Source organism: Bos grunniens, chromosome 9, assembly GCF_055505025.1.
Source record: "Bos grunniens cultivar Pamir isolate PY7600 chromosome 9, Bosgru_T2T1.0, whole genome shotgun sequence".
NCBI classification, from domain to species: Eukaryota; Metazoa; Chordata; class Mammalia; order Artiodactyla; family Bovidae; genus Bos; species Bos grunniens.
The window spans coordinates 66,232,031-66,245,041 of NC_141173.1; the positions used below are offsets into that span (position 1 = coordinate 66,232,031).

At 40.2% G+C, this 13,011-nt stretch overlaps 1 protein-coding gene across 9 annotated transcripts in view; it reads left to right on the top strand.

The window, feature by feature from the left end:
• Window positions 1-8,540, top strand: part of CEP162 (centrosomal protein 162) — a 93,383-nt gene extending 84,843 nt beyond the window's left edge. For all 9 annotated transcript variants that reach the window (XR_015132371.1, XR_015132370.1, XR_015132369.1 and 6 more), the window contains 2 exons: window positions 435-569; window positions 6,991-8,540. Coding sequence is in view for 6 of the 9 variants with exons in the window: in XM_086316403.1 (XP_086172529.1) it covers window positions 435-569; window positions 6,991-7,194 (339 nt within the window). In the remaining 3 variants the exon portion in view is untranslated. The remainder of the gene's footprint in view (window positions 1-434; window positions 570-6,990) is intronic.
• Window positions 8,541-13,011: the final 4,471 nt, after the last annotated feature.

Genomic DNA, 13,011 nt, shown 5'->3' on the forward strand with positions numbered 1-13,011 from the left:
AGCAAGGCTGAATACATCAGAAAAAGTGCCCAACTTAATTTTGAACACTACAGCCAGCCTGCATAACTGGGAGGGAGAAAATGGTCTGATCATCTGGAACCTTTTCAAATGTGAGGTCAGTTCAGGGCTAGAATGAGCCTTTACTTTCTGGACCAAAGAAATGAAAGCTATTACTCTAACAACTCCAGATACCTTTGATGTTAACAAGAAGGCTCTGGTCTAAAGAAATTTTATATAAAGAATATGCAGTGAATGTTCTTACTTCTAATGATTGCCAGTGGAAAATGAATTATTTCCTTGTTATAATTTCCCATTTATTTTATATCTCTTTTTTTAAATATAAACATATTTATTTTAATTGGAGGCTAATTACTTTACAGTATTGTAGTGGTTCTGCCATACATTGACATGAATGCCCCATATCTCAACTTTAGATTACAAAACTTTTGGAAGAATTGAGAGAAGCCAAAGAAAATCATACACCGGAGATGAAACATTTTATGGTCTTAGAAAAGAAAATCAAACAGATGGAAATGAGACATGAGCAAAGAGAACAGGAGCTTCAGCAGGTAAATTAGTAAATAACATTTACATATTTGTACAGTTCTTCACATTTAAGTACTTCCAGTTTACTATGTTTTTGTCATCCCTAACAGATTACTTCTTTCAGAATGTTTTCATTATATATTGGTTTTATTATAGATAAATATATAGCTTTTAAGAGAAAATAAGACTAATTCTCAAATACCTGAAGATTGGTTTACCTTATATCTAGAAAAATAGAGAAACAACTTTTGTATTATGTTCTTAATTATTGATGAATGACTAAAAGAGAAGCATTTTACCCTGGGAATAGGACTCTTGGGAACCATGTAACACATTTAAGTCATTTCAATAAACAGCTCATACAGCTCTATATCAAAAAAGCAAAACAATCAAACATTGGCAGAAGATCTAAATAGATACTTCTTCAAAGAACATATTCAGATGGCCAAAAAGGAAAGAAAAGATGCTCAGCATCACTAATTACCAAAGAAATGCAAATCAAATCTACAATGAGATAGCACCTCTTACCAGAATGGCCATGATGAAAAAGTGTACCAACAGTAAGTGCTGGAAAGGGTGTGGAGAAAAGGGGACTGTCATATACTGTTAGTGGAAATGTAAATTGGTACAACCACTCTGGAGAACAGTATGGAGGTTCCTTAAAAAACTAAACATTGAAATACCACATGACCCAGCAATCCCACTCCTGGGCATTTATCTGAAGAAAACCATAATTCGAAAAGCTACATGCACCCCTGTGTTCATTGCAGCACTATTTACAATAGCCAAGATAGGGAAGCAACCTAAATGTCCATCAACAGAGGAATGGATAAAGAAGATACGGTAAATACATACAATGGAATATTACTCAGCCATAAAAAAGAACAAAGTAATACCATTTGCAACAACATTGGTGAACCTAGAGATTATCATACCAAGTGAAGCAAGTCAGAGAAAGACAGATATCTTACTATATTGCTTGTATGTGGAATCTAAAAAAATGATACAAATGAACGTATTTATAAAACAGACTTTCAAAAACAAACGTATGGTTATCAAAGGGGAAATGTGATATAAGGGAGGGATAAATTAGGAGTTTGGGATTACCGTATGCACACCACTACATATATAACCAATAGGGACTACTGTATAGCACAGAGAATTCTACTCAGTATTCTATAGTAACCTATATAGGAAAAAAAAATATGAAAAAGAATATTTGTATATGTATAAGTGAATCACTTTCAGTACACCTGAAACTTAACACAGCATTATAAATCAACTACTCCAATAAAATTGCAAACTCAGAACTGAGAGCAGCTTCCAAATAGCAAGGAAAACCACAGGTTTAAAGGGTCCCTTTCACACATGACTGAAAATACTAAATTTCTTCCATAATTTCAATTCTGGAAAAAAAAAAAAAAAAACCAAAAAAATATACTACCATGTAGCTTCTTACAAACATCTCTACTAATCTAGGAAGCAAGTCTCCACTAGAAAACGCAAAGGTTTCACTATATGTGGTGCTAGAGCAAACTTTTGACTTTGTTGTTCTGTTTTGTTTTCTGTTGGAGTAGTTGCTTTACAATGTTGTGTTAGTTTCTGGTATACAGCAAAGTGATTCATTTATACATATACACATACTCTTTTTCAGATGCTAACTGAAGATAAAAATCATATCATCATCTTAAGCAGGGCTTCCAAGGTGGCACTAGTGGTGAAGAATCTTCCTGCCAGTGCAGGAGACACAAGAGACACAGGGTCAGTCCCTGGGTGAGAAGATGTCCTGGAGTAGAAACTAGCACCCCACTCCAGTATTCTTGCCTGGAAGATTTCATGGGCAGATGAGCCTGGCAGGCCACAGTCCATGGGACTTCAAAGAGTTGGACATGACTAAGCACGTGCATGCACACACACACACATACACACACACACACCTCAATCAATATAGAAAAAACATTTAACACAAACACCCATTCTTGATAAAAAACTCTCCAAAAATTAGGTATAAAAATAATATACCTCAACATGATAAAGGCCATATATAACAGGACCGCATGTGTGTGTGTTAGTCTCTCAGTCATGTCCGACTCTTTGTGACCTCATGGACTGTACCGCCAGACTCCTCTGTCCATGGAATTTTCCAGCCAAGAATACTGGAGTGGGTTGCCTTTCAGTTATCATCAAAATCAGTAGTGACAGGTTGGAAGCTTTTCTGCTAAGATCAGAAACAAGAGAAGAATGCTCATTCTCACACTCTTATTCACCATAGTATTAGAAACCTTAGCCAGAGCAGTCAGGCAAAGGATGAAATTGTCTCTATTTGTGAATGACATTATTTTATATAAAGAAAATCCTAAAGACTCTACGTAAAAACTGCTGGTTAGCGAATTCAGTAAAGTTCTCTGATACCAAAATCAGTATACATAAGTCAGTAATGTTTCTATAAACTAACAACAAATTATCTGAAGAATAAAATAATTCCACTTTTAATAATATCAAGAAGAATAAAATACTTGGAAATAAATCTATCCAAGGATGTAAAAGATCTGTATGTTGGTAACTATAAGGCATTGATGAAAGAAATTAAACACAAAGGTATTCAGTGTTCATGATTCATAAGAATTGATACTGTAAAATGTCCAAAGCCATCTATAGATTCACTGTGATCTCTGTCAAGATTCCAATGGCATTTTTTATACTAACAGAAAAAGCATTATGAAATTTGTGTGGAACCATACAGACCAGGCAGAGTCAAAGCAATCCTAAGGTAGAACAACAAAACAGGAGGTATCTTCATTTCCTAATTTCAAACTATATTACAAAGCTGAAGTAATCAAAACAGTATGGTCCTGGCATTAAAAACAAACACATAGCCCAAAGGAATAGAATCTAGAACCAAGACATAAATCCACGTATACATATTTGTTAAGGGAGCCAAGAATACTCAGTGGAGAAAAGACACTTTTCATTATAAATGGTTCTGGGGAAATGTAATATTTACATGCAAAAGACAAACTAGATCCCTGTCTTATACCATTCACAAAAATTACTCTAAATGGATTAAAGACCAGAAACCATAAAATTCTTAGAATAAAACACAGGGTAAAAGCTTGCTGATATGTGTCTTGTCATAGATCTCTTTTGGATGTGATACCTAAAGCACAAGCAACAAAAAAAAAACAATAAACGGGACCACATCAAACTAAAAAAGCATCTGCACAAGGAAGGAGATAATCAACATGATGTAAAGGCAAGCTGTGACTCATACAACTCAATAGCAAAAAAAAAAAAAAAAAAACATTTAAAAAATGGGCAAAGGATCTGAACAGACATTGTTCCAAAGAAGATATTTAAATGCCCCACAGCTATATGAAAAGATGCTCAGTTCAGTTCAGTTCAGTCGCTCAGTCATGTCCGACTCTTTGCGACCCCATGAATTGCAGCACACCAGGCCTCCCTGTCCATCACCAACTCCTGGAGTTCACTCAGACTCACGTCCATCGAATCAGTGATGCCATCCAGCCATCTCATCCTCTGTTGTCCCCTTCTCCTCCTTCCCCCAATCCCTCCCAGCATCAGAGTCTTTTCCGATGAGTCAACTCTTTGCATGAGGTGGCCAGATTACTGGAGTTTCAGCTTTAGCATCATTCCCTCCAAAGAAATCCCAGGGCTGATCTCCTTCAGAATGGACTGGTTGGATCTCCTTGCAGTCCAAGGGACTCTCAAGAGTCTTCTCCAGCACCACAAATCAAAAGCCTCAATTCTTCAGCACTCAGCCTTCTTCACAGTCCAACTCTCACATCCATACATGACCACTGGAAAAACCATAGCCTTGACTAGACGGACCTTTGTTGGCAAAGTAATGTCTCTGCTTTTCAATATGCTATCTAGGTTGGTCATAACTTTCCTTCCAAGGAGTAAGTGTCTTTTAATTTGATGGCTGCAGTCACCATCTGCAGTGATGTTGGAGCCCAAAAAAATAAAGTCTGACACTGTTTCCACTGTTTTCCCATCTATTTCCCATGACGTGATGGGATCGGATGCCATGATCTTCATTTTCTGAATGTTGAGCTTTAAGCCAACTTTTTTACTCTCTACTTTCACTTTCATCAAGAGGCTTTTGAGTTCCTCTTCACTTTCTGCCATAAGGGTGCTATCATCTGCATATCTGAGGTTATTGATATTTCTCCCACCAATCTTGATTCCAGCTTGTGTTTCTTCCAGCCCAGCATTTCTCATGATGTACTCTGCATAGAAGTTAAATAAGCAGGGTGATAATATACAGCCTTGACGTACTCCTTTTCCTATGTGGAACCAGTCTGTTGTTCCATGTCCAGTTCTAACTGTTGCTTCCTGACCTGCATACAAATTTCTCAAGATGCAGGTCAGGTGATCTGGTATTCCCATCTCTTTCAGAATTTTCCACAGTTTATTGTGATCCACACAGTCAAAGGCTTTGGCATAGTCAATGAAGCAGAAATAGATGTTTTTCTTGAATTCTTTTGCTTTTTCCATGATCCAGCGGATGTTGGCAATTTGATCTCTGGTTCCTCTGCCTTTTCTAAAACCAGCTTGAACATCAGGAAGTTCATGGTTCACGTATTGCTGAAGCCTGGCTTGGAGAATTTTGAGCATTACTTTACTAGCATGTGAGATGAGTGCAATTGTGCGGTAGTTTGGGCATTCTTTGGCATTGCCTTTCTTTGGGATTGGAATGAAAACTGACCTTTTGCAGATGCTCAACATCACTAATTATGAGGGAAATGCAAGTCAAACCCACATGGGGACATATCAAAAAGAGTATTTGTCTGCTCAGTCGTGTTTGACTCTTTGTGACCCCATGGACTGCAAAATGCCAGGCCTCCCTGTCCATCACCAACTCCCAGAGTTTACCCAAACTCATGTCCATTGAGTCAGTGATGCCATCCAACCATTTCATCCTCTGTTGTCCCCTTCTCCTCCTGCCTTCAATCTTTCCCAGCATCAGGGTCTTTTCAAATAAGTCAGCTCTCTGCATCAGGTGGCCAAAGTAATGGAGCTTCAGCTTCAACATCAGTCCTTCCAATGAACACTCAGGACTGATCTCCTTTAGAATGGACTGATTGGATCTCCTTGCAGGGACTCTGAAGAGTCTTCTCCAACACCACAGTTCAAAAGCATCAATTCTTCGGCACTCAGCTTTCTTTATAGTCCAACTCTCACATCCATACATGACCACTGGAAAAACCATAGCCTTGACTAGAGGGACCTTGGTTGACAAAGTAATGTCTCTGCTTTTTAATAAGCTGTCTAGGTTGGTCATAACTTTCGTTCCAAGGAGTTAGCGTCTTTTAATTGTATACCTTAAACTTGTACAATGTTATGTCAATTATGTCTGAATATGATTGACAAATCGTTAAATGCCAAGTTTTAATATATGAGACATCAAAATAATGAATTGAAAATTCATACAGCATTTTGTATTCCCCATAACTCAAGTACCTATTTATACAGTGTCTGAAATTGTTTTATTTCATTATTAAATTATGAAATAATTATTCTATAGCCAGGCAGAATTAAAAATTTTCTTGCGGAGGTTCAGCATGTATAATGTCTGGAAACATTATTGGTTTTGTTGCTGTAACCAGTTATTTTTTTATGTCTAGCTTTGTGTGGTTTATAATATCTGTGATTAACATTTCCCTTCTGGTAAGGTATTTTATTAATAAAATTATAAGAATAGTATTGTAAGTTACTAGACAAGGTGCTTATTTCACAGCTGAAAAAAACTGATCCACATAAACAAGGTAGTCTAGTATGGGTAGTTAAGAGCAGGAGCCCTGGGGCCAGCCACCTGTGTGTGAATTCTAACTCTGCCTCCAGTGGCCTCTGTGTGAATCTAGGGTGAATTAATTTTTTTTACTTATTTGTGACTCTCTTTCCCTACCTGTTAAATGGAGATGGATATGTAGAATATCTCCTAGTGTTACAAGATTAAATGTTAACACATGTAAGACTTAAAGCCAAGCCTGGCACGTGACAGGTGTCAACGTATGGTTCCTTAGTGCTGACATGTTATGTTAAAACTGTCTTGATTGCATCTCAAGTACAGTTCTTAAGAACAGGGTTTTAGGGATGTTTGAATTCATTCCAGGGTATTAAATGCTTTAAATGGTAATCCTGCCCTGCCCCCAACCCAGGCTTAAAATGAAAAACTTTAAACTTCTTAACTCCCTATCAGAATTAGATACTAAAATTCCCACTTACTCTTTGCTTATAAGCCTTTATGGATCCAGTGGGGCCTGTTAGGTAAGGCTCCTCTCCCTCTGCCCCATCCCCTCTGATACATAGGTTGCCAGATTACCCTTGTCAGCATTGGCCCAGTTGAGCTCCTAGAAGCTCTTCGAGGCTCATTATCCCCATGATAAACTCTAACAGTAGTGTGATATTTTTAATTTGCAGATAATACAGCAGACACACCAAGTAGTAGAAACCGAGCAAAACAGAGAAATTGAGAAATGGAAAAGACTTGCACAGCTGAAGAATCGGGAGCTGGACAAGTTCCGAACAGAGTTGGATTCGATCTTGGACGTTCTCCGAGAGCTGCACCGGCAGGGGGTGGTCGTGCCAGTTGCTTTGGCAGAAGTGAATGCACCAGAGTATTAGTAGAAACTCACATATCACGTGACCTCACAGGGAGGCCTGAAGATGGTTGGGGTCCCCGTCAGAGGAGGCTTTTGAAAAAAGTGTTCCAGTATGTTGCTGGAACACAAGAACATTTCAAAATAAATCATATTTTACCAGCTAGGGAAAAATAAGAGCAGCATTAATGGTGTATTTTACTGGAAAAAATTAGTCATCAACATTTTAAATAATTACAGACAAGTCCCTTTATGGCAGATGATTAGAACTGGTGATATTTATTGCAAAAGGCCTCACACGCTAGATATGGGAGGAAAACAAAATTGCAGATACTTCGCCATTATTGACTAGGTGTGTATTTTTAATTCTTGCCCAGAAGAACAGCTCCTCTTTCTCACAGAAACGGGGTGGGCAGTGTGAGCACAGCGGCTCAGACAGTCACTGATGTAATGGTGCTTCATGTTCATTCTGGTGAGAGTTGTAACTTGCGTACAGGTAGATAGTGAACTCTTGTGTTCTCCCAGATTTCCACTCCTGCCTCTTGGCGCCTCATTTTGCACCTGATACAAGGTGCAAGGTATGTATCACAAGTAGTAGGGGAATTTGATTTATTCACTGTTTCACTTATGCTGTGTCTCAAATGCCAGTCCCTCTTTTGGAAGTCTAAAGTGATAAACAGAATGCAACATTTTTACTTCATTTAAGAAGTGAATATATGTTCACTAAAGAAATTAAAAGCATGTGTAGAAGTAGCCAGATTATTCTCTTACGTCACAGTTCCATTTCCCAAAGCAGCTAGGAGGCACGTGAGATACTGCTACATGGAAGCTGTAGCTGGGGCTTTCTCTGGGGCTGCTTTGTTTTCAGATGTTCTGGCTCACTGCTGTCCAATAGGAAGATCCTGTGAGCCACGTGTCACTTAAAAATTTTTATAGCCACGTTTAAAAAGGTAAAAAGAAACAAATGAAGTTAATTTTGGTAATTTATGTAATATATCTAAAATAATATAAAAATTGGGATTTTACATTCTTTTTTTCATCCTAAGTTTCCAAAATCAGGTAAGTTTTCCATTTATAGCACATCTCAGTTTGAACCAGCCACATTCTAAGTGCTCAATAACCACATGCCAGCAAGTGCAATTCTAGAATAATCATTACAAAGTGAAGTACTTTATAAAGGACATGTGAAGTAGACCTTGGTAAACTTACAGGTATTAAATGTGAAATGTGGAAATTAAATGTAAGGAATACAGTTAATATCTTGATGTCCAGCATTTTTAATGTTCTTTTCCTAAGAGTAGAAAGCATTAATTAAAATTTGCTATTTTTTTATGTGAAAGAGTTGTAAGTTATAAACTATTTTGGTTATTATTTGAGTGTGTTTTGTTTTATCTGCAAACCTATTCATTTATAACTGTACCTTCCCTTTGTCTTTTTGACTGACTCTCCATGGGCCTTTCATTCTAAGCACAAGCATGGCTGATTCTGAAACACAAGTAGTACAGACATCAAACAGATTATCAGTTCCAGAGAAGGTACATCCTGTTTTGATGAGGACTCTGTATTTTGGAATAAGCTGCACATGTGACACAGCTTCAATTTCATTTACAGAGTAAAGGTCCATATGCACTATCAGAACTGTTAGTTACAACCAGAAACCTCAGAGACAATATCTCAGCCCTTAGGTTTTGCACTGAGGGTCTAGGATGAGAACACAGATGGACACATTTACACCATCTTGAAAAAAACAGAAAGGCTTTTATGATAATGCAGACTCCAGAGATTATCAATCCTCTTCCACCAGTTCTGTCCCCTCACAATGTCATAAGACCTGCATCCACAGGCTTGCCGACCCTTCAGGAAGGGCAAAATTCAAGATTCTGCTCAAGATTCAAGGTTGCTGCTCACACCATTGCTTTTGTGTGAGCAGAGAGGTTTACAATCAGATCTATTACTTGTGAGCCCACAGCATTCCATAACCAGCTGTACCCATCGACCCTCAGAAATCCAGGCTTTAATATTTGGGTTCCATTCCGTATTGGAAAAATTCTAAATCGGTGACTAAATACCAAGAAGATGGTGGCCAAACCTAAGGGTGCTAATTGGGGAGGTTCAAAATCTATAAGCACCTTATTTAACAAGTCATTTTAATTTTACCCAAGATTAAACACTTATTCAATGTTATTCAATGGCTATCCTTTGAAGAACCTGTTAGCGATGAATGGGCTTCCCTAATAGCTCAGTTTGGAGAAGGCAATGGCACCCAACTCCAGTACTCTTGCCTAGAAAATTCCATGGATGGAGGAGCCTGGTAGGCTGCAGTCCATGGGATCACTGAGCATCGGACACGACTGAGTGACTTCACTTTCACTTTTCACTTTCATGCATTGGAGAAGGCAATGGCACCCCACTCCAGTGTTCTTGCCTGGAGAATCCCAGGGGCAGCGGAGCCTGGTGGGCTGCTGCCTCTGGGGTCGAACAGAGTCGGACACGACTGAAGTGACTTAGCAGCAGCAGCAGCAGCAATAGCTCAGTTGGTAAAGAATCCGCCTGCAATGCAAGAGACCTGGGTTCAATCCCTGGGTTGGGAAGATCCCCTGGAGATGGGAAAGGCTCCCACTCCAGTATTCTGGCCTGGAGAATGCCATGGACTGTAAAGTTCATGGGGTCACAAAGAGTAGGAAAAGACTGAATGACTTTGACTTCAGCAATGAATGGTTAGAGGAGTGAAGTTTGAACGTTTTCTAATCCCTGTGCTGTATGTTAAGTCACTTGAGTTGTGTCCAACTCTGTGACCCTATGGACTGTAGCCCTCCAGGCTCCTATGTCTATGGGGATTCTCCAGGTAAGAATACTGGAGTGGGTTGCTATGCCTTCCTCCAGGGGATCTTCCTGACCCAGGGATCAAACCAGAGTCTGATGTCTTCTGCATTGGTAGGCGGGTTCTTTACCACTAGAGCCAAATCCCAGTTACTGATTATTCTGCTCTAGTATTTGAACCCATTAATTACAGCCTTTTTCAGTTTCTATCAAAGAGTCCTTTAATGAAAATCACATGTAATCCTCAGCACCTGTCCAGCTAGTAGTTCCTAGCCCAAACCTATTTCCTCCTCTCTAAAGCAAAGTATTGGAAGGACTGACGCTGAAGCTGAAACTCCAGTACTTTGGACAGCTGATGCAAAGAACTGACTCATTGGAAAAGAGCAATGAAAGTAGGAGAAGGGGACAACAGAGGATGAGATGGTTGGATGGCATCACTGACTCAGTGGACAGGAGTTTGAACAAGCTCCGGGAGTTGGTGATGAACAGGGAAGCCTGGCACGTTGCAGTCTATGGGATCACAGAGTCAGACGCAACTGAACTGAAAGCAAAGTAGGTCTGGGTTTGTTGAAAGCTTCAATCACAATCACCTAAATAGTGCAAATAGGAATTTTTCCCATCAATGCCTACTTTATAGGACTGTTGTAAGAAATACGTTTGAAGAGCAGCATTATCAGGGGTTCTACAGAGGAAAGAGTCACCACATTCCATCAGTGGAATAAAATGGGTTGTTAGTAAATTCAGTAGCAAGAGGCTAGACTTCGTGGAAAAAAGGGTGGGCGGTGGAAATTATACCAGGTATGCCTCCTTGGAGCACAGAAATGAAGAGGCAAGAACACGGCAGGAATCTCACCCAGTGACCTAGTCTCAGGAAGCCTGCCCTGAACGTAAACCCTTTCAGTGGCCTTCCAGTGTCCCCTCCATAGGGTATTGATATTACAGTATGAAGACCTGATGCAGAGGGCCTATGTAACTCCTTGGAGAAAGGTCTGGAAGGAACTTGGATTTGTGAGGCAGGGAAAAGTGAAGTCATTAGAGAAGAACTGTTTACAAAAGGGATAAATTGAGCCTGCTTATTGGAGAAGCCTGAGTGGACTGAAGATCCTAGTTGGTTTTTTCCCATCAGCGTCAGGAAGTGCAAATGACCAAAAATATTTGCATGCCCATGTCTTACTTGTTTTGCTCATCATCCTGGCCATGTGCAAGGAGCACTCATGAGATCAAGCTGGTGCTTACTCCTCTGACTTGGGGTCAGAACTTTCATAGGAGCCTACTTCCTCACACGTAATAGGGGCTTAGTAAATTTATCACCTTCTGTTGTCCTTGGACCTTCATCTACATGCAACCCTTTGCTCCCATCAGCCCCCAAAGATCATAGCTGTTCTCATACTCACAGCACAACTACTGCTACCAGCAGGATAACATTGGGTCTGTGTCTCTACTCTTCCTTTCTCCTGGGTTCCAGCCCCTATTCCCAGTTCCTGCCCGAGTTACCCAGTGTCCACAAAAAGTCAAATGTGTTTGAAACCAACTCCTTTACTTCTCTCCCTGAAACCAGCTGCCCACTCCCCTAGGTTTCAACATTCTCCAGTCAGTTCTAAACTCTAAGGCACCCTTGACTGTCTTTGTCAACCTGGGACAGTTCAGTTCAGTCTCAGTCGTGTCCAACTCTTTGCGACCCCATGAATTGTAGCACGCCAGGCCTCCCTGTCCATCACCAACTCCCGGAGTTCACTCAGACTCACGTCCATCGAGTCAGTGATGCCATCCAGCCATCTCATCCTCTGTCGTCCCCTTCTCCTCTTGCCCCCAATTCCTCCCAGCATCAGTCTTTTCCAATGAGTCAACTCTTCGCATGAGGTGGCCAGATTACTGGAGTTTCAGCTTTAGCATCATTCCTTCCAAAGAAATCCCAGGGCTGATCTTCAGAATGGATTGGTTGGATCTCCTTGCAGTCCAAGGGACTCTTAAGAGTCTTCTCCAACACCACAGTTCAAAAGCATCAATTCTTCAGTGCTAAGCTTTCTTCACAGTCCAACTCTGACATCCATACATGACCACTGGAAAAACCATAGCCTTGACTAGACGGACCTTTGTTGGCAAAGTAATGTCTCTGCTTTTCAATATGCTGTCTAGGTTGGACATAACTTTCCTTCCAAGGAGTAAGCGTCTTTTAATTTCATCGCTGCAGTAACCATCTGCAGTGATTTTGGAGCCCAGAAAAATAAAGTCTGACACTGTTTCCACTGTTTCCCCATCTACTTCCCACGAAGTGATGGGACCAGATGCCATGATCTTTGTAACAGATTACCATAAATTAGGTAGCTTAAACAACGAGCATATTCCTCAAGTTCTGGAGGCTGAGAAGTCTGAGATCAGGGTGTCGGTGCTTCCTCGCTTGAAAACAGCAGACTTCTCATTGTATCCTCATATGACCGAGGGCAGAGAAACATAAGATCTCCTGAGACCCTTATAAGAGCGCTGATTCTATTATTCCTGAGGGGTCCACTCTCAGGACCTCACTTAATCCTATTTACCTCCCAAAGGCCCTGCCTCCTAATACTGGGAAACAGGGTTTCAACATGAGATTTTGAGAGGACACAGATACTCAGTTTATAGATCGACTAACTCTCCCCAACGTGGAGTCATTAAACCTGTAGCCAATTTCTTCACAATAAGGCTTATATCAATCTGTCCTTTTCCACTCCTATATCCACCACCACAGAAGTCCTGTCACCATTTTACTTATTTTTCTGGTAGAGGTTTATTCTATTCCTCTACTCCAATGTTCTCACTCCAGATAGTCTGTGAAACGGCACTGCCAGCTCTGCTTCAGCACCCCGTGTTCCTCCTTCACCCGGTTGCTTTTTTGGTGTTAATGTCAGAATCCTCAACCCCAGCCTCCCTCTCCATCAGACCATCTCCACCTCCTATACAAATCTTCCCTACTACTACAGTAGTAGTTTTCTACTACTACTGTAGCAAATTACACAAACATAATGGCTTCAGCCAGCATGGATTT